The 21,214-nt window shown below is 42.2% G+C and overlaps 1 protein-coding gene across 1 annotated transcript in view; it reads left to right on the top strand.

The window, feature by feature from the left end:
* The window catches only part of LOC147692001 (uncharacterized), a 38,172-nt gene extending 26,807 nt beyond the window's left edge, over nt 1–11,365 (top strand). The window contains exon 3 of the mRNA XM_086936713.1: nt 11,185–11,365. Within this exon, the coding sequence (XP_086792839.1) occupies nt 11,185–11,277 (93 nt within the window). The 3' untranslated portion in view covers nt 11,278–11,365. The remainder of the gene's footprint in view (nt 1–11,184) is intronic.
* Nucleotides 11,366–21,214: the final 9,849 nt, after the last annotated feature.

Here is a 21,214-nt window from a genome sequence, read left to right as displayed (position 1 = left end):
AACTTGTACTCAGAAATGTAGCCTATACATCCCAATACCAAACGGTGATCTTTGTTACGAAAAATAGTTGGTGCTTTGTCATGGATCCTAGACCTTGGAGTACAGGAGCATGGGACATTGTGTTGAGACAGGTGAGAAATCTTCACAGGCCTTTCACACATTAGAGAAAAATATCCACTTGGAGTTTTTTCGATGTAACGTTTCCTATACATTAAATATTGGTGCCAAGTAGTGTAGAGCTGGACAGAGGTTCCAGATGGTGCCGAGCTTAGGCCTGAACGATCTTCGAAGTCTGCATCCTGAATGAGTTAGCCATTTTTATCCTTCCTTTGGTACTTTCTATGAAATTGACGATATATCACCAGCTCAGCCACAGAGTTACAAGGCACTGTCCCTGCGGCTGTCACATTTCATTTTACCTACTGAAAGTTGAAGCCAGAGCTCTTCCGGCTCTGTCTCTGATGCAGCCATATTTTTTGTAAGCTATTTTACGGTTGCAGTTGTGTATGACATGTCAACGACATGTCAATGACATACTCCAGACAACATTATGACAGGCAGGGGTCTCAAATTTCACCACTGTTCTTTAGGGCACTGTCACTGAAGCAAGGACAGTTTGTCAGTGATTTGTCACTTCAGAAGGAAAACTCCAAGGCATTTTTGCATTCTGAAGCTGCAGATTTGCTGGAGCGCTCCACCTTGTTGTAAATGTTTGGGCACAATTGTAGAGTAATGTATTAGCATTTACTTTGGTGTTAGAAAGGTGTATTTTCCGAGTGCAAAAAGCACTTTGCATCACTGTGCAGCAAAAGTGCATTACTTAGAAGTCACTTGGGTGTATCAGCACAAACACTTGTAGTTTCTGCTGCATCGCCTGATCTACTAAAATAGCCACAGGAGGCTTTGCTTAAAAAATGAAGTAGACATTAACAAGTGAACATGCGTTCATTACAAAAAACGAACCCATTGCCTCTATGTTGAAGGTCACAACACACATCCAATGTATGGGACCCTTCTTAGTTTGTGAAGGCATAAACAATTGTACTGGAAAGGGTATGCTTCCAGTACAAAACCTACGTTTGACAGTGCACATTGATCTCTACATCATGGTGCAAGGGTGTTGATTCCACAGGGCACCTTGTTTAAATGCCAGCACAGGGGATGACAACAGTAATTGGCCAATCTTTAGTAGATATGGCTCTGTGGTGTTATTCTCCCACTTCAGCAACACAGTGTATTTTTCCTAGTATTCTGTCAACTGCACCTACCTGGTCTTGGGCTCAGTGTGCACCTTAGCTATTGTTATTCTGGGCATTAACTAAATCATCTATAGTTCTTAATTCCTTGTGAGCATTTGAAAATGTTTGTGAAGATGCAGAAAACTGATGCAGACAGAAAAATATTGTCATCTGCAACATGGAAGAGAGAACTGAATAAGATGAGATGATGCAGTACAAGGTAACATGCGTGGACATGTTGAGCAGATGTACAGAAAGTATACACTAAACCACAGGGCATATTGATGTGATTTCACACATTCTAACCGATGTGTTAATGCTCAGAAACAACAGATTTTACAGGGTACAACCTCACTGTATTCTAGAATTCTGTATCTAACATGTGAGGAGTTTGCAGATTAGGACAACATTGTGGCACTGTACCTTACATTAGCCCATTCACTGAAGACCAAATCCTAAATTCTGTGGTGAGGCGAAGAAACAGTACTGGCTAAAAAGACCTGCACCCTAGGTCAACAGAACCGGAAGCATTTTGGAGTTTCCCATGCACATTTATTTCTTAGAGGTGTCCCAGTCTTAATTCTTTAACCCCAGGAAAGAACATTCTCCTCTAATTCAAAGTAACGTCACACTCTCTTGTGGCTTGGCTAATTTGGAAAGTACTGTTTAGTACTGCCTTAACTATGGTCATTACCAAAAAGCTTGAACTGTAATGGCGACATAGATTCCGTAGGATCTAGAGTATCTAGTGTAGGTGAAGGCATGAATTGGGTGGCATGGTGCTGGAAAAGAAATAGCCATCTTGGCAGGATTGAGAAGTAACTGCACTAACACATGTAAGCTTTTTCTTGACCCTCTAGAACAGAGAATACACACTTGTGTAACGTTGAGAGCGTTGTTTCTTATGCTTACTCGTCTGTTGTTGGTTTCTACATGAAGTGGAGAGAGAATGTTTATCAGAAGAGACATGAACTATACTATTTTCCCACTCCATGACTACACAAGATAAAACAAAATCTTAGCACTTTAATGCAAGTAGAATACACATGTATGTATGTATATAGGTGGTACGTCTCTTTCGCAACCCTAGCCAAAAAGCAGAGTAATGCTGTCATGGTCAAAGTTAAGCATCAGCAAACACTAATCACCTCTGTGCCAGGTATGGCAAACATATCCCACCTGCAACATTCCTTGCTGCAATATAGCATCACCCAGACCAGACTCCGCAATGGCAAAGCACTTTTGGTCCCATCATTGATGGACCAGATGTAATAACCCCTGTCCACAGTTATTAAGCTTGTTCTGGTATTGAATGCCCATTGTTAGACCTGGGTTATTCTTTCTCCGTTCTAGTAACTGAGGTAAGACCCTCCAAGTAGATAATTCAATGTAAATAGAAAGGAGAAGAGGAGGCAGAATTTTCATTGCTAAACCTGCCCAGAGAAGTACCTTACTGATGTGTCCAACCTCTCCAGCAGTCAGTCAATCACAGCGAGGTATAACAGATGAAGAAATGATTCGTACTCAGTTCTCATTCCTGCAGGGATGGGAATATAATTATTATAGACGGGAAACATCATCCACATCTTCCCTTCTTCACCTAAAAAAATAACTGATTGGAAGGTATTAATATTACCCCCGGGAGGGTAAAGGTGGGAGTATTGATATGGAGTGTTAAAATCATGTGTAAAGCTCATCATCTTAAGCTCGAATACATTTTTATTAGGAATGAATTAGATAAATGAATTGGTGTCTCACATGAAATGAAATGTGCACTACATGTACCATAATTCTTAGCTGCCACCAACAGGAAATTATTTCACCTTTATTTTTTCTTCACTTTATTTAAAATTCTCAGGCAAAAAAGGCAGTTGATAGTAGCCTCGTGAACAAGGCCACTGCGAGACCGAAACAGGTCGAGAAGTGTTGCTGGTAGAGCTGTTGTGAAATTAAAATAACGTGCACTGCATCGAATTGCTGGTCGTCATTTATTGAAAAGCCGGGAGTGCGCGAGAAAATGCCTTAGGCAAAATTAAACTTACTATTTGCAGCGAGGCTCTGCTGCACTCGGAACGCACCGCCTGAGAGCTCTCGGGAGCCCTGAGGTGGGCCACATTTGGATTTATACTTTAGTATATACTTATATGTGTATGTGCTTTGTGAGCTCTGGAGATGAGCCCTAGGACGTGTCTGCTTCTGCTCAGGGACTTTTTTCTGTTCAACTGCCTCTCTTTAACTGTCTTGATAGAAAACGACCAGTAGAGGTCAGTAAAATACCAGAATTGCTTTCTGCTGAGGGACTTTCTCTTTTTAAGTTTTGCTGGCAACTGCCTCTATTTAACTTTCTTGACCGAAAATGACCTGCAGAAGCCAGTACAATACCAGAATCGCTTTAGCATTCTCTAGATTCCAGTCCATAGAAATTGTTTTCCACGAGCACCCATAGACAATAATATTTTTTTCAAATCTTGTATTTTCAGTGATAAGACCACCAAAGGCCTTGATTTTATATTAAAAACAGAGCTTTGGAATATACCATTTCCCGCTGAAAGGCAATATTTCTCTACAATGTGTTCCCATACCTGGCGTGTCATGCAGTTTGGTGCTTACTTTCCCTCCATGTTAAAGAACAGTAGATGTTTCAACACCCATGCTAATGTGTTGCATAGCTAGGGTCCCAAAGGCGAAACCGATTGCATTGCAAATGCTTGTTTATAAGGCTATTACCTCCAGTTGTGAGTTACCCCTTTGAATTCAGAACTGCAAAGAAGAAAGGGGTGTGCATTTGAGATCTGGTTACAACCAGATTTCATGAACCCACATATGATTCAGTCGGAATGTTAGGACAAGTTCTTGGAAGCGTACACTGCACTTTGGGTTATTTACATTGCATCTGTTTACACTTTAGCACACGGGGAAAGGCAATTGCTTGTCTACTTCATATTTACCAGTACAAAAGGGAGATTGGAGTATTGAATGATGTCCTCCGAAGCGTACATGAGCCTCCTCCAGAAAGCACCTGCCACTTGGTCAGTCAGTGGCATTGATTCCACTTCAAATTCCTAGTTTCCATCCTATGTAGGGTGTTACCGCTCACAAGTTACCAGGTCTGGAGTGTAAGCAAAAAAGCAACCATGGAAAATCTTTTGAGTCCGGTTCCACACTGGACAGAGCAAACTTTTTGGCCATGGCTAATCATGTCCAGGTGGTTTTGGTGTGGTTCTCACTCCAAGAAATGTGTTTCCGAGATGTATTTTACAGCACAGTTATACAAATTGTGGTGGCAAAATAGCTTCAGGCTTTTAGTGGTTGTTCTGATGGGAAACACATGAAAGTATTTCAATAGGCCATGGTCTGGCACAGTACCTAGGATTTCTCTGTAAAATAAAATTATGGATGTGTGTAGGAAAAAAACTATATAATGGCACCTCAAGGCTAGTTTTAAGAATGTGTGGTTGAGGTTTACCTGTGTCCTGTAAGGCATTTGAGTCATGGGCCTATTTCCAACTGAGATGTGTTACAAAGAAACTTCACTAGGTATACCGATACCTAATCAAATCGGTCTGCATTGTGGTAATTGCCTACATACAGGCTTCTAAAGATACAAGCTAAACAGACAAAAACTGTAGAACTCAGTGACCACACCTGCAGCAAGACAAAAAATGCCCTTTTGCCCCTGTTTATTGTTGTAAATGTGTTATCCTTCTTCCGTGTTCTTACTTCAAGAATGCTTGTACGCATTCTGTGTTCTACACTGAATATTCTGTGGGAGTCAGTTGGGAGTTGGTCAGCTGGAGTGGTGACCTCTTTGGCTGCGTTCTTCAATAAATATTACCACTTACCAACAAGAGCTTGGCGTCTTCTCTTCAACAATTTTGGCAAAGATGTTGACAGAAGCTGACCTCTGAAGAGCGAGAATTCAACCTCTTCAATCCAACTCCGCCATCTGCATCCTCCGAGAGTCACCTGCACATCGAATCCATGCAGCGTTCCAGTTTCCTTGCATCCTCTGCAGCACACACGTCTCCGCAAACTACTACTGTGCTCAGCACAAAATCGGTGAGGAGAAACGTGCCGAAATCCAAAGAAGAAGGGCCCGCTGACGTCACTCGTTTTGACTGTAAGTGTACAATGTCGCATGCGTACTCTCGTACGTCATCGTGGCTTGGCACCCCATTGACATGTGTTGACGCGTCATCCAGCGTGTCATTCCCGGCTTTGTCAGTGTTGCTTAGCAACGTTAGAAGAGACTATACGCAACCGTGCAGACTTTGTCAACAACTACGCTGCGTTTCAAGTCTCACCAGCACCAACTAGTACCACGTAATTACGTTGCGTCCATTTTATTTTGATTGTTTAGAGTGTTGCCTAGCTACAACAAGTAGGACATTACTCTCAGTCTGGAAACAGGAACAGCGCTTTACATGATTTATTTACAGTGATGCGCACACCTGTGTAATAAAAACACAACTGTGCAACACAGATTTTCCTTCTCCACGGTGATGCGCACACCTGTTCAACTTTCTGATTACACTATTGTGTTTAAAGAAATGCTCTTCTTCAAAGTTTTCCTACAATTTGTAATTCAATGATTCACACATCCCTAATTTGCATCTTTTCATTCTCTGAGTCAATCATTAACATTATTTACCACATTCATGTATTTTATCTGTTTTGTCTTTAAATCATTGCAGTTTTGACATTCTTGTTCTTCACTAGGTGCTTAGTCATCCTATTTTCAAGAAGGCTTACCTTTCGATTTAAGTCAAAGCATCATATTGTGTCATGTCTCAACAAATAACAGTTACACTTCCTCCACCATTTTTAAATGAACCTGGCACTCCTCCGATTTCTTGGGAAGACTGTATCATAATTTTTTACAACTATCTTGATGTACTCGATGGTCAAGAATTTTCAGGGAAGCGCAAAAAGGCATTACTTCTTAGCACTCCAGGCAAAGAAGGCCAACGCATCTTCAGGTTTCGTCCTCCAGCACTGCAAGCCAATGGTCAACCTTTATCTGATGAATATAAGGAAGCTATTTGTAGGTTAGAGACACAGTTCTCAAAGGAAGAAAATTTAGTGATGAATCGCTACAAATTTTACACACATCGTAAACGAAGTGAGGAATCAATTGATGACTTTGTTGCTCGTTTAAGAGAACTTTCAGTCAAGTGCAAATTTGGTGCTATTTGTGATTAATTAATCAGAGATCAATTAATAGTGCAATGTAACAACACAAACATTCAAGAGCGGTTATGGGCTGCTAAGAATCGTACCTTAAAAGTGGCAATTGACTTGACCAAAGTCATTGAAGAATCAGAGAGTTGCATGAAAGAATTACAAAAGAAATCCAGTACTCAACATGAGGTGTCAGAAGTTTCTAAGAAAAGTTTAAAAGAGGAATATGATTCAGATGATGAAGAAACTGTGGTTGTAGTAAGAAATAAAATTAAATCCAGCAGTAAAAAGAGTTCCTCCTCCAAATTTACAAACAAGGTTTGTTCTCGTTGTGGCAGCAATGGCCATACATCTGAATCAAGATACTGCGTTGCGTCCAATGAAGAGTGCTTGAAATGTGGCAGACTAGGACACTTTTCAGAAATGTGCAAAACTACGAACCGCCCAAAAGTTGCAGTGGTTCAAGATTCTACAGGAGAAGTTAGAAAACAAAAGGACAGAACTTTAGTAATTCATAATGTTGATGTTGTTTTAGACAATGATAAGAGACTGAACAGACCAAAGGCTGTATTTACAATTGATAGTCATGAAGTCTCTCTTATGGTAGACACAGGTTTGAGATACATCATTATTCCCTGATCTATGTTACATGAGCATTGGGGCAATAAATCATTATTGAGTAGTGACATTAATCCAACGAGGTATCAAGGGTTGACAATAGACATCCTAGGCTACTTTGAATCTAAAATTATATTTAAAAAAAGAGTTACGTTTGGGAAAGTTGATGGACGTCTCCATTCTAGGATGGGTTCATCAATTTGATCTACACATAATCATCAATCCTAGGGCACCTTTGCAAGTCATGGTGGTGGATGACCAATCCTTAGAAGACATATTGGGAAAATTCAAAACTGTATTTAAAGATGAGTTAGGTGAACTCAAAGGATATTCACACTTTAGTCAGTTGAAAGATAATAGTGTACCTATCCAACACAAATTAAGAAGAATTCCCCTTTCGGTGAGGGATGATGTTAAGTCCTTATTAAACGAAATGTTACAGAGTGGTGAGCTAGAACCGGTTGAGGCATCCTCATATCTCCAGTTGTTATAACTAAGAAATCGGACGGAAAATTGAGATTTTGTGTAGATTTAAGGTCACTAAACAAGTGTGTTGTGGCAGATACCTTTCCTCTACCCAGCATAAATGAATTATTATCTACATTACAAGGAGCTAGGTACTTCTCAAAATTAGATCTAAAGAGTGCTTACCACCAGATAAGACTCCATGATGACTCTAAGCACCTCACTGCATTTATAACTACAGAAGGAACTTTCCAGTTCACACGTCTTCCTTTTGGCCTAATTTCGGCTGCAAGTGCATTTCAAAAAATGGTTACTGAAATTTTCTCAGGGATTCCGAAAGCGGTCTTCTTTCAGGATGACATTTTGGTCTTCGGAGACTCTGTTGATGATCATAATGCAGTACTTGAAAATGTTCTCAGCAGAATCTCAGAGGCTGTTCTAACTCTTCGTAAGGACAAATGTTCCTTTCTGGTTGAAAAAACTGAGTATATTGGTCACGAAATAACAGCATTAGGAATGAAACCCAAGACAAAACTTTTGGAAGCTATTCACTCAGCTCCATGTCCATCTGACAAAAATCAACTCAGATCTTTCATGGGGTTGATAGAATACTATTCTATACTCATTCGAAATTTCTCTGACAAGACAGCACAACTAAGGCCTTTGTTAAAAAAAGGAACAAAATTTGTGTGGAGTGACGATTAAAATACATGTTTTAATTGTATTAAAAAAGAAAGATGTGAGGCCAATGTTTTAGCCCCATTTGACACCAATATGGTTGATGCCAGTGCCACTGGTTTAGGCTCTGTTCTTTTGCAAAAACATATTGAGGGCGAACGAACAATTGCCTTTGCTTCTCGAACACTAACTCCTTCAGTACGTAATTACTCTGTCATAGAGAAAGAAGCACTTGCAGCAGCTTGGGGTGTCCAATATTTTCGCACCTACTTGTGGGGGACAACATTTATTCTAAAAACTGATCACAAACCGTTGGTTCGCATCTTATCTCCTGGTGGTGCTGCCAAGGGTTCTCCAAGGTTAGCTAGATTGGCTTCCAAGCTTCAAGACTACCATTATGAAATCTCACATGTACAAGGTTGGCGTAACTTTCAAGCCGATTGTCTCTCCAGACTATCTGTTAAGTGGGAGGGTCTTGATGACAAATCTTTTAGCATTGAGAATGATGAAGAGTATGTTGCATCTATTCTGGATGTCCTGGAAGTTAGCAAATGTACTTTTACTCGTGAAGAATGGTGCAAAGCTATGTCCAATTATCACATTCTCAAAGAAGTTATCCTTCTCATTAAGTTGGGTTCTTGAAGAGAAAGTTGTTTTAATGCACAGTGATAAATTCATTCCTCCTGCTAGCTTAAGACCCAAATTACTGAATATCGCTCATGAAGGCCATTTGGGTCAAACTTTGACTCAACGCAGATTAAAAGCCAATTTCTGGTGACCGGGTTTAGAATCTCAGGTCTCTTCATGGATGGAAAAGTGTCCTTCCTGTAGAGAAGGTGAAAATAGACTTAAAATTGCTGGTTGGTCATCCTCTAGTCAGATAACAAGTCCTGGTAGTCCATGGCACAGTATTTGTCTAGATTTCATTGGACCTATGGAAGAACTTCCTTTAAGTCAACGTTTTGCAATTGCATCTAGTGACCTATTTTCTCAATGGCTTACTATCAATTTTGTAAGGGATATTAATACTGAGACCACCATAAGTTTCTTGAAAACACTCTTTCAGGAAGAAGGTTACCCTAATGTACTTGTCACAGACAGTGGCACACAATTAGTCTCCCATAACATGCTTTCCTTTTTGTTAAATTGTGGAGTTAAACATCATTGCACATCTCTATATAACCCACAAAGAAATGGTTTGTGTGAAAGGATTAACAGATTAGTTAAAGGAATAATCCAAATGTCTTGTTCAAGCAGCAGTTTTGATCATGGTATGGTTTGTGATATGGTCTGGGCGTATCGCACTACTGTACATGGTAATAATGAGAAGTCACCTTTTGAACTAATGCGTGGGAGATCTCCTGGTACTAAACTTGCTCCTTCATAGATTAATGAGTGGGTTTCTCGTGATGGTCATGATCACTACAATTCCTCAACCACTCTGGATCCCAATAGTACTGTCTCGACACACATTTCAAAGGGGGATCTTGTTAAAGTAAAAGCAGGAAGAATTTCCAAAGGTTTATCTAAATTCAAATGTCCATTTTCTGTCAATGAAGTATTTCTTCATTACATAGTCTTAACCAATGGTGAGAAATTGAATATTCACCGTGTGTCTTTATATCAAAAAGAATCTATTGTTTACAATGATGTAATCCACTCTTTTTCTGCTAACAGTGGGAATAGTGGCTACATGTATTCCACATCAGAAGATTCCAGCTCGTCCCTGAGTTCATTCCATAGGCAAAATGTTGATGGGGGTGATGCTTGTGATTCTAGTGGTTTACAAAACAACTCCAATAACCCTTTTCACTTTCAGGATGCTCCTGTGTCTCTTGGCTCCAGGATGCCGAGGTGTCATAGACCACAGGCCTATTTCAATGATTATTGTTGTTGACTTTGTTTTTTTCTTACACAATATGTTCTTTTGCTTTACATTCATATTTTAAATTGTTATGTTTATTCCTTTCTTTTCTTATAATATGTTGTTGTTGCCTTTCAATGTGGTCATGTGTTTCTGTTCCCTAAAGAAGGAAGGTATGTTGTAAATGTGTTATCCTTCTTCCTTGTTCGTACTTCCAGAATGCTTGTACGCATTCTGTGTTCTACGCTGAATATTCTGTGGGAGTCAGTTGGGAGTTGGTCAGCTGGCGTGGTGACCTCTTTGGCTGCGCTCTTCAATAAATATTACTACTTACCAACAAGAGCTTTGCGTCTTCTTTTCAACATTTATCTTAAATCACACTGGATTGCAATCTAACAGAATAAAAGTTAAGATCATCTCTGATCTACAAATACCTCACAGTAACAGCCTTCCCAACACCTGTACAGAACATTACCCAATTTACATTACTCCAAAATCTAATCTCTGCTCTCTGCTTGCATTCACAAACACATCACCAGGGGTGTTTTTCCATACTCGTAGTCTCTGGAATAACCCTTTGTCCCATCCTAGTAAGATCCGTCCCACCATCAGCAAAGTTAAATTGGCAATTTTCCCTTTTTTTATTTTTAGCACTGCTGCAGAAGATCCATATTCCCATTTAAATGTAGTTCTAGCACACTCTAAGACACAACCCCCGCTCAGAATCCAGAACCCCTTCCTGGAATGACCCTCTGCGTCTCTCATGTTGACCCTCTATGCCACTCTGTAACGCCATGTACTTACTAGGTGACCACAGCAACTGTGATTCACATATGGACCACGCTTGCTGTTTAAGCCGAGATGAATATGAGCTATGTTTAAATCACAGTTAGAGTATCTTTTGCTGTCATTAACAGCACTTGGTCTTCAGCAAGATCTTGTGAGTTGTGAGGGGGAGGCGGAAATATACCACAACGCAATGAGATTTATAGAGAGAATGCGCTATGCAAGACATTAAGAGTTGGCATTTGGATTGTCAAGATATGTATGTGAGCACCCACGCGGCTCCAGGGCCTATGTGTAAATGTGTTGTCAACTTTCATCAATGGAATAATATGTCCTCTCCTTTCTCTACTACAGACCCTTCAGTGTAATGTTGCCATTACGGTGGACAATCGGATGAAACAGAAAAAGCTACAGGATAAATCATGCACTCCCGTAAGGGCACGATAACAACGACAGCAGCAATCAAACACAAGTCACGGCTGAGTGGGCATGAAAATAATGAAAATAGTTACATAAAATAAATAGTGGTACAGTATTTATTTCATTATGGATGAATCCCTCAATGGTGTGCTTGATCAGGTTCATTACCCCTTCCATGCTCATGACAAGGCCAGCTCGTCATGAGGCACGGTTGAGCTGTGCTTATGACGAGCTGACCTTGTCATGAAACTATAGTATTCAAGCAATTTCAGCACAGGAGGGGAAAACCCCTAGCAGCCAAGGTGTTAATATCCGTTTGGCACTTGATGTGTTAAACCCATACTATTACCACAGGAATACTTAATTACCAATTAAGAAAACTACTCGAGCACTGGACTTTTAGAGCAAACCAAATGCGGAGTGACATTGGGAACACAGCATCGCCATGAACTACTTCCGAAGCTACTTTTGAAATGTTTTATATCTAACTTAGGTCCAGATGTATGACCATTTTTAGGGTTGCAAAGGGGAAATCGGGCCGTTTGAGACCTCTAAAAAGAGTTGTAGCATGTACCAAAGCTATTTTGCAAGTTGGTAATCTGTTACCGACTCGCAAATTAGGTTTTGCGAGTCGCTATTAGAAAAGGGCATGCCAAGGGCGTCCCTTTGTAATAGAGAGCTGCAGGGGGATGTAAGTGTGCTGTGCGACCGCAAATGCGGTCACAAAATAATAGCATTTACCACCAATTTCAAATTGGTGGTAAGCCAGTCGCAAATGAGAATGGTTCTCCACGGGACCCATTCCTCTTTGCGATTGGCAGCGAAAATGTTTTTTAAGAGCAGACAGTGGTCCCACAGACCACTGCCTGCTCTTAAACAAGCATTTGCAATGCAATAGGGCTCGCACTGACAAGAATTTAAGCAATTGCCAAAGCAATAACTTAAACTCTCGCAAAGTCGAGGCCTATTGCATCGCTAGCGCCCGAGGCGGCGCTTTCACATTCATTAAGGGCACACCCCTTTCTTTAGACAAGCTGCGTCTAAAGAAAGGGGCGTGGCCGACATTAAAGTGAAGCTGCGGCCTGGGGGATTTTTCCAAAAAGAGCATCTATTTGTCAAGTTGACAAACAGATGTTTTTTTGGGGGGGTAAAAGTGCCCATGCTGCGCTTTCACTTTAATGTTGGCCGGGCACCTTTCTTTAGACACAGCTTGTCTAAGGAAAGGTGCGCGGCCTTCATGAATTTGAAAGTGCCGCAAGGGCAGTAGTAAACAAACAAAAATGTAAATAAATTAATAAATAAGTTAGTGTGGCCGCTATACTTGAAGCAGACCGTCCTACTAAAATAAATAAATAAAAAATCGCGCTTGCACCCGCCTATACTAAATAATTTAAAAGCGAGCGGCGCGCTGCGAGTTAGTTGGGTAATAGGGACAAATCATTTAATTAAATAGTGCTCACAGCAAAGATAAAGCAGACCATGTAACAAAAAAAGTGAAAGGTCCAGTTGTTATGGGAGGTAACATATGCAATATTCAAAAAAGGGAGATGGTGATCAATTGATCAATAGGGCACTCTTTACCACTTAGCAAAGTGGAAGGTCCAGTATCAGCTAGTGCCCTCGACAAGCATAGGTAAAGAAAGTGGGTTGCTGAACCGTTCCTGAATGAGGGAATTATGTGTATTTGGCGTGACCGGGGGTGTAAATATGACACCCTTGGGCATCCATTTTGTTGGATGTATTTGCCTCACACACCCAAGTGGGTGTCATGCTTCATCATTGGCGTTGCGCCTCGTCGGGGAGGCGGTGCAATCCCCGACGGGCTCACCTCAAAGAGGGGCTCTTTGGCGGAGATCTTTTAAATCCAACTGCCTTATGGTGAAGTGCGGGTATGTGGGTGATAGAGCAGATAGCCTAGGAAGTGATTTAAAATGTAGTAGGGAGTACCGAAAACTCCTTTATTCTGGGGGTCTCCCGCTACGATTAAAAACGTGAATCTAACTCGCTAGGTGCCAACCAATTAGGTATATTGGCCCTAGATGAGATTAGAAGAGGAATTGGTCAGCATGTTTCTCGCATCAGGATATTGCCCGCGATTCATCAGGACCTATCAAGTATAGAAAATATAGAAATTACATTCATTCAACAACATGCTAGTGTCATGTGTAAAATACCAATATTATGGGTGTTGGTTACCTCTGTAGTATTGTCCTATGCCTAAATTGGGAATAAGAATAATAGTACAGGGTTAATAACATTGAGTATTTGCCAGAAAACAAGAATGATCAGGGCCAAAAATACACACAGTGTGTCATGCTAGTGATGGTGAATATTCAACTAGCTTCAGTAAACCGTGGCCGTGTTGTAGCAGCGTGCAGTATAAACAACACACCAACATAATGTGCTTGAAAAGGTGCTATATATTAAAAACAATATTGTAGAAACTACAGAATAAAAACAACAGCAGCAGTCTTACAAGAGAATCAATACACTTCTTCTTCAGTGCACATCTAATGTTAAAAGTGCTCACTCGATATGTAAAGTGACATAACAGGCACCCATCCGGCTCACCTAAAGGTCAGGAAATATATGCCACATGAGTGTTTGGCGGTTTTGAACATCAGGGAAGAACCTTCAGGTATGGCTGAGGAAGGAAGAGGCGTGTACATCGTAAGGTAAAGGCATAGGGCAGGTTGATCAGAGCCCATTGCGCACTGCGGGGCCGAGATCGGTAATGGCTTAATATATGCAGACAAGGTAGTACCAAGGAGGGACTAACAAGCCTAATAATGATTTGCAAAACAGTGTTTAGGAAAGACAATGACACAAGCCAAATAAAAATATGGGTGGTGAATGGGCGGGATATCAGTTCCATATTCTACTAGTGCATGCCTTGTGGCAACACATGTGTTGCCAAGACTCCACCTAAAAATTATACTGAAACGTTTAATTTTTATTTTCATCCTGTTTTTCTGTATAGAAAACGATCTGCATTTTAAAAAAAAGTTGTTTTATTTAAAAAGAAAACACAGACATAGGGGTCTGGGCCCCTAGCAGGCCCCCATCCCTGTGTTATTGGCCATTACCAATGAATCACATATTTACCACCTGCCTCATGAATATTGATGAGACAGGTCATTTGCAACCCCATTGGGAATCGCAAAATGTGTCTGAGACACATTAGATGTACGACCATTTCCTTTTGTAACTCACAGATTGCAAGTTGCTAAAATTCACAAATTGCGATTCGCAAAAGGAAATGGTCGTACATCTGGCCCCCTGTTTCCTATAGTAATGGTAGCGAGACTTTTTTTTCCGAGCAGGCAATGGCTTTTAAAAAATGAAAAGAAAACTTTTCGTTTTTCTTTTTCAAACACAACCCATGTACCTTTAAAGAAAACAGACTGCATTAAAAAAAATATTTAACAGCAATTGCCAACATGGCAGTCTGCTAACCTCCCAGGCTGCTATCCCTGTGATTTTAGGGATTCCTGATGGTTCGCAAATTGCGACCTACCTCATTAATATTCATGAGAAAGGTTGCTTTGCGACCCACTAGGAACCCCTAAATGAACCTCTAAGATTTTCATTAATTAGGAATAACGATTACTTAATTGCAATTTGCAGAGAATAGCAATTAGATAATCGACATTCCCAATACTGATACATCTGGCCCAGGGTCGCTTGCGGACCCCTTCCCATTTGCGAATGGTATACCATCTACTTGAAGTAGGTGGTAAAATGCAAATGTTTTGCGACCGCATTTCTGTTGCAAAACATTTTTACACTCTGCTGCAATTCAGTATTAGGAAGGGACGCTCTAAAACCAGCCTTTTCCTAATACCAAATCGGCATGTAGTCACAATTCCAAATTGTGATACGGTAACATGTTACTGAATCGCAAATTGGAATTCATGCATGCCAAAATACATTTTACCTGTCGCTATTTGTGACCAGTAAAACGCATGATTCACATGGACCATGAATCTTCTTTCTGAGTTAGGCAGCGTAATATCCCTATTGTCAATACTGGCCCACCTGATTCTGAATTTTACCGGGTTAAGGAAATGCATTTGGCAAAATCAAATCCGGAACATTTTCTTACTGTGCATGGATAGATACCTGAAATCAAGAAACGCATGAAACCAGGAAACGCATAGAGTTGGTGCCAATAATTCTGAGCCCAACATGTTATTCCCTGTTCCTGGCTCAGAAACTCAGAATGACTGACAATTTTGGCGGAGGTGCCAGCTGCAATCAGTAACTTGAGCGCCAGTATCTCTACCTCCAATTGCCAGCAGACTCATTATGACGCCCATAATTGACTATTGCCATGCCTACTCCAGCTCATCTCAAAGTGATGCAACGCACAGATATGTACAGCTAACGGAACACAGAGAGAACTTCTACCACACACCCAAATCAACTCATATACGAAGAAAAATGTACTACCACTGTGCTCAACTGCACTCACACAAAGGAGCACCTCAAACATGCAAAATAACATACTAGACATACGTTTTCCTGCACTTGTATCGCAAAGACATGGATAATGCATAGCAGCTACACCGGATTAGACATGCCACATACCCAGGCACAGCATGCTCAGACTTTTTCCATCTGCCAGGCAATGAGTATGCAAGCAACTTAAAAGATGCCTAAGCAATTAGTGTATCTGCCCAAAATACCCTCCTAGATACGTGCTATATCATCCATAGCTCAACGAATAAGACATAACAACACAACAAAACTGAGAAATCAACCAAGACACACCATTGTACTCCAACTATAATGATTCCCTTATAAATCAAACTCCACTGTATGAACCCATCTCCCGCGATCTGCCCACAATATCCTCTACCATTACATCACCAAATAAGTGTAGATAAGTATATAATAAAAAGGGGTTAATATTAGAACTAGATAAATATTGAAAAGGGGCTAAAATACACATGCCATAATACATGAATGACAGACTGCCCCCACCATACAGCCTTTCAGAAATGAAATTGCTACTTGAAGGCATCATGCCTCCACATTTACATTGGAAATATGCCAGACTATAAAGAAAATAAAAAAGAGAAGGCATGGCCCCAAAGGATGGGGTCCCGGGGTTGAAATCGAACTTGGTAGGGGTGCTGGCCGCCCCCCCCTTTAAAAAAATAACAATAAAAAAAAGAAGAAGAAGGGCCACAGGGGATGGGGTCCCCTGGTGCCTAAAATGGTCCATGGGAAGGGTGCCTAATGTAAAAAGAAAAGCAACAAAAGAGCCTGCAGCTTGCTGCCTGCTCGCCCCCCTTTTCTACTACTTTGCAAACGTGCCTCCTGGCAAGGTGCTGGTTAGAGATTTGCCCCCTTGGCTGCTGAGGGTCGTTAGGGGCCAACAAGACATTCTGTTACCTCCAGTAAGCCCCACACTGCAGGATTGCTGAGAGGTGGTCAGAGGCCACAGTCCATTTCTCCACCACTTTGCAAAAGTGCCTCTCAGGTACTGCTGGTGGGGGGATGAGGTCCCCTTGCCTCTGAGAGCCGCAGGACTAAAGTGGACTTCTTACCGCAACCAGTAGTGCGCCAGGACTCGTGTTTGCAGAGTGGTGCAGAAAGGAGGCATGGCCTTCTACTCGGTCTCACCAGTCCCCCTGTGTATGACTTACTGGTGGTAATGGGAGAGTTGGTTGTCCCCGAAGGACCCTCAATAGCCAAGGGGACTACATCACCCTACTAGTAGTACGCCAGGAGGCACATTTGCAGAGTGGTGGAGAAAGGGGGCCAAAAAGCTCTCCTGGCATGCACTGTAAGTCCTACATAGCGGGATTCCTAAGAGCTGCTCAGAGGCCCAGGCCCCTTACTCCACCACTCTGAAAACACAACTGCTAGTTAAAAAACCTTAGAAATTCACTGAAAAAAATCAAAGGTTACAGGGACGTTATAGTTCAGGTCAGATTTTTCTCATACAAAACCAGTGAAATTCAGCCGTTATAGTTAGTTGAGCTAACTATAACACATGTCCCTGCAAATGCGTGCATATGACCTCTTATATTACATTACTCATGACATGGTCAGTGACTTCACTGATGACATCTCAAATTACATCATAGATGACATCAAAACCTAGAATCTGACATACCCACTCACACCCCCAAATAACCTTTCATACACCCACTCTAACTTCCACACTACCATTCTCAAACCCATTCAATACCCATACCAGTACTTACCCAGCTACTCACTGATTCATAGATCAGCACACACAGCCACTCACCCACCCACAAAGCCACTCACTCACTAATACTATCATCATCATCATATCCATTCATACAGCCACTCAAACACTGAGTCAGCCACCCATAGAGCTATTCATACACCTAGTCACTCACCTATACAGTCAATCACATATATACTTCATCATTCACATATACCGCCTTTCACATACCCAGTTACTCACCCATGAACCACTGACACATCCACTCACCTAAACAGCCATACACACACTCACTCACCCATACAGCCCTTCACACACACATACACTGACTCACTGACCCTTACAGCAACTAACTCACCCACTCACTCATCCATGCAAGCAATCACACCACCCTCACGCGCCCACACAGACACTCATACACCAATACAGGTACTCAGACAACCAATCAATCACCCATATAGCAACCCACATACCCAGTCACCGACCCATACAGCAACTTAGACACCAACTGACAGACTGATAAAGACATTCACACAACCTAGTCACTCACCCATACACTCACTGAGGCACCTAATCACTCACTTATACAATTAGTCATACACCAACTGAATCATCCATATAGGCACTCATACACCCACTGATTCACGAATACACCTTGGTATAAATATTTAACACTCAAACTTTTTAAAAGCATACACTGTCACTGGATGATGTCATTAGTAATGTCATTTGAGATGTCATCAGTGATGTCACTGACCATGTTAAGAGTGATGTAATATGTGAGGTCATAAGCAGTGCATTGCAGAGGCGCAAGTTATAGTTAGAAAAAACAGCAATGGACCGCACAATGCTAGCCCCTCCTCCGGGTCGCCCCTAAGCACTCTGGTATGTGAAGTGCCTGAAGTTCGAAGAATTACTGAAAGTTTGTAAGTGGTTCACCTATATAGGTGCTAGTAGATACTTGGTAATTCCCCCGATCTCTAGACCCAGGACATAACCCGAGTTTCGGGATATCTATCCTCATCAGTAGAGAAAGCCAATAGTGGTGGAAGAGAAGGCCGCCTCGTAACCGTCACGGGCCTTATTGCCCAGCACTCAGGTGCGTCGTCCAGAAGCTCGTCAGCTTGGGAGGCTCAAGGGAGCCCTTATGTAGAAAAAACAGCAATGGACCACACACAGCTAGTCCCTCCTCCAGGTCGCCCCTAAGCACTCTGGTATGTGAAGTGCCTGAAGTTCAAAGAATTACTGAAAGTTCGTAAGTGGTTCACCTATGTAGGTGCAAGTAGATACTTGTTATTCCCCCGATCTCTAGACCCAGGACATGGCCCGGGTTTCGGGATATCTTCCCTCATCAGTAGAGAAAGTCAATAGGGGTGGAAGAGAAGGCCGCCTCTTAACAGTCATGGGCCTTGTTGCCCAGCACGCAGGTGCGTCGTCCAGAAGCTCGTCAGCTTGGGAGGCTCATGGGAGCCCTTATGTAGAAAAAACAGCAATGGACCGCACACCGCTAGCCCCTCCTCCAGGTCGCCCCTAAGCACTCTGGTATGTGAAGGGCCTGAAGTTTGAAGAATTAATGAAAGTTCGTAAGTGGTTCACCTATGTAGGTGCAAGTAGATACTTGTTATTCCCCCGATCTCTAGACCCGGGACATGGCCCGGGTTTCGGGATATCTTCCCTCATCAGTAGAGAAAGTCAATAGGGGTGGAAGAGAAGGTCGCCTCGTAACCGTCACGGGCCTTGTTGCCCAGCACGCAGGTGCGTCGTCCAGAAGCTCGTCAGCTTGGGAGGCTCATGGGAGCCCTTATGTAGAAAAAACAGGAATAGACTGCACACCGCTAGCCCCTCCTCCGGGTCACCCCTAAGCACTCTGGTATGTGAAGTGCCTGAAGTTCAAAGAATTACTGAAAGTTCGTAAGTGGTTCACCTATGTAGGTGCAACTAGATACTTGTTATTCCCCCGATCTCTAGACCCGGGACATGGCCCGGGTTTCGGGATATCTTCCCTCATCAGTAGAGAAAATCAACAGGGGTGGAAGAGAAGGCCGCCTCGTAACCGTCATGGGCCTTGTTGCCCAGCACGCAGGTGCGTCGTCCAGAAGCTCGTCAACTTGGGAGGCTCATGGGAGCCCTTAAGTAGAAAAAACAGCAATGGACTGCACACCGCTAGCCCCTCCTCTGGGTCGCCCCTAAGCACTCTGGTAGGTGAAGTGCCTGAAGTTCGAAGAATTACTGAAAGTTCGTAAGTGGTTCACCTATGTAGGTGCAAGTAGATACTTGTTGTTCCCCCGATCTCTAGACCCGGGACATGGCCCGGGTTTCAGGATATCTTCCCTCATCAGTAGAGAAAGTCAACAGGGGTGAAAGAGAAGGCCGCCTCGTAACCGTCACGGGCCTTGTTGCCCAGCAAGCTGGTGCGTCGTCCAGAAGCTCGTCAGCTTGGGAGGCTCATGGGAGCCCTTATGTAGAAAAAACAGCAATGGACCGCACACCACTAGCCCCTCCTCCGGGTCGCCCCTAAGCACTCTGGTATGTGAAGTGCCTGAAGTTCGAAGAATTACCGAAAGTTCGTAAGTGGTTCACCTATGTAGGTGCAAGTAGATACTTGTTATTCCCCCGATCTCTAGACCCGGGACATGGCCCGGGTTTCAGGATATCTTCCCTCATCAGTAGAGAAAGTCAACAGGGGTGAAAGAGAAGGCCGCCTCGTAACCGTCACGGGCCTTGTTGCCCAGCACACAGGTGCGTTGTCCAGAAGCTCGTCAGCTTGGGAGGCTCATGGGAGCCCTTATGTAGAAAATACAGCAATGGACCGCACACCGCTAGCACCCCCTCCGGGTCGCCCCTAAGCACTCAGTTATGTGAAGTGCCTGAAGTTCGAAGAATTACTGAAAGTTTGTAAGTGGTTCACCTATGTAGGTGCAAGTAGATACTTGTTATTTCCCCGATCTCTAGACCCGGGCTGTGGCCCAGGTTTCGGGATATCTTCCCTGATCAGTAGAGAAAGTCAATAGGGGTGGAAGAGACGGCCGCCTCGTAACCGTCAGCTTGGAAAACTATAATGGCTGAGTTTACTGGCAGACCCAAGGATCCTGGTGCCAAATTAAAGTGCCTTTATTGTGCCCAGCAAATCCGCCACAACGCGTTTCACTTATCAAAAAAGCTTGATCACATATACATATATATATATATATATATATATATATATATATATATATATATATATATATATATATATATATATATATATATATATATATATATATATATATATATATATATATATATATATATATATAATACATTACCTACTGGCAGTCGCCAGTAGGTAGTTATAGTTAGAACCTAGTTTCCATAGGACAAAGCATTTTTTGATTTGCTAATAACTTTCGCATAGTTTGACAAATCTTCGCAAAATTCTCTAAAAAAAAGTTGATTCAGGTCAGCTCTAATCCTGGAAGTTGGGGGGTGATTCGTCAAGCAGGGGCTGAGAAAAAGGGGGAGTCCCAAAATGCGTTTTTGATGTGTTATTTTCCGTAGGAAATTTTGAGACAGGCCACAGCCCGAACTGCTGAACGGAATTACCCCAAATTTGGCAAAAAGGTAGTGCTTGGTTCAGAAAGCGACCTTTTTTTTAAATGGTGTAAATCCCGTTTAGTAGTTGCTGAGAAATCCAAAAAATAAGAGTCAAAAAATCAATTTCCCATAGGAAACTTTAGGCAAGGCTACAGACCGAACTGTTGAACGGAATTGCCCCAAGTTTGG

Source organism: Lissotriton vulgaris, chromosome 9 (genome assembly GCF_964263255.1).
Source record: "Lissotriton vulgaris chromosome 9, aLisVul1.2, whole genome shotgun sequence".
NCBI lineage: Eukaryota > Metazoa > Chordata > Amphibia > Caudata > Salamandridae > Lissotriton > Lissotriton vulgaris.
This window is presented reverse-complemented; position numbering and strand designations above follow the sequence as displayed.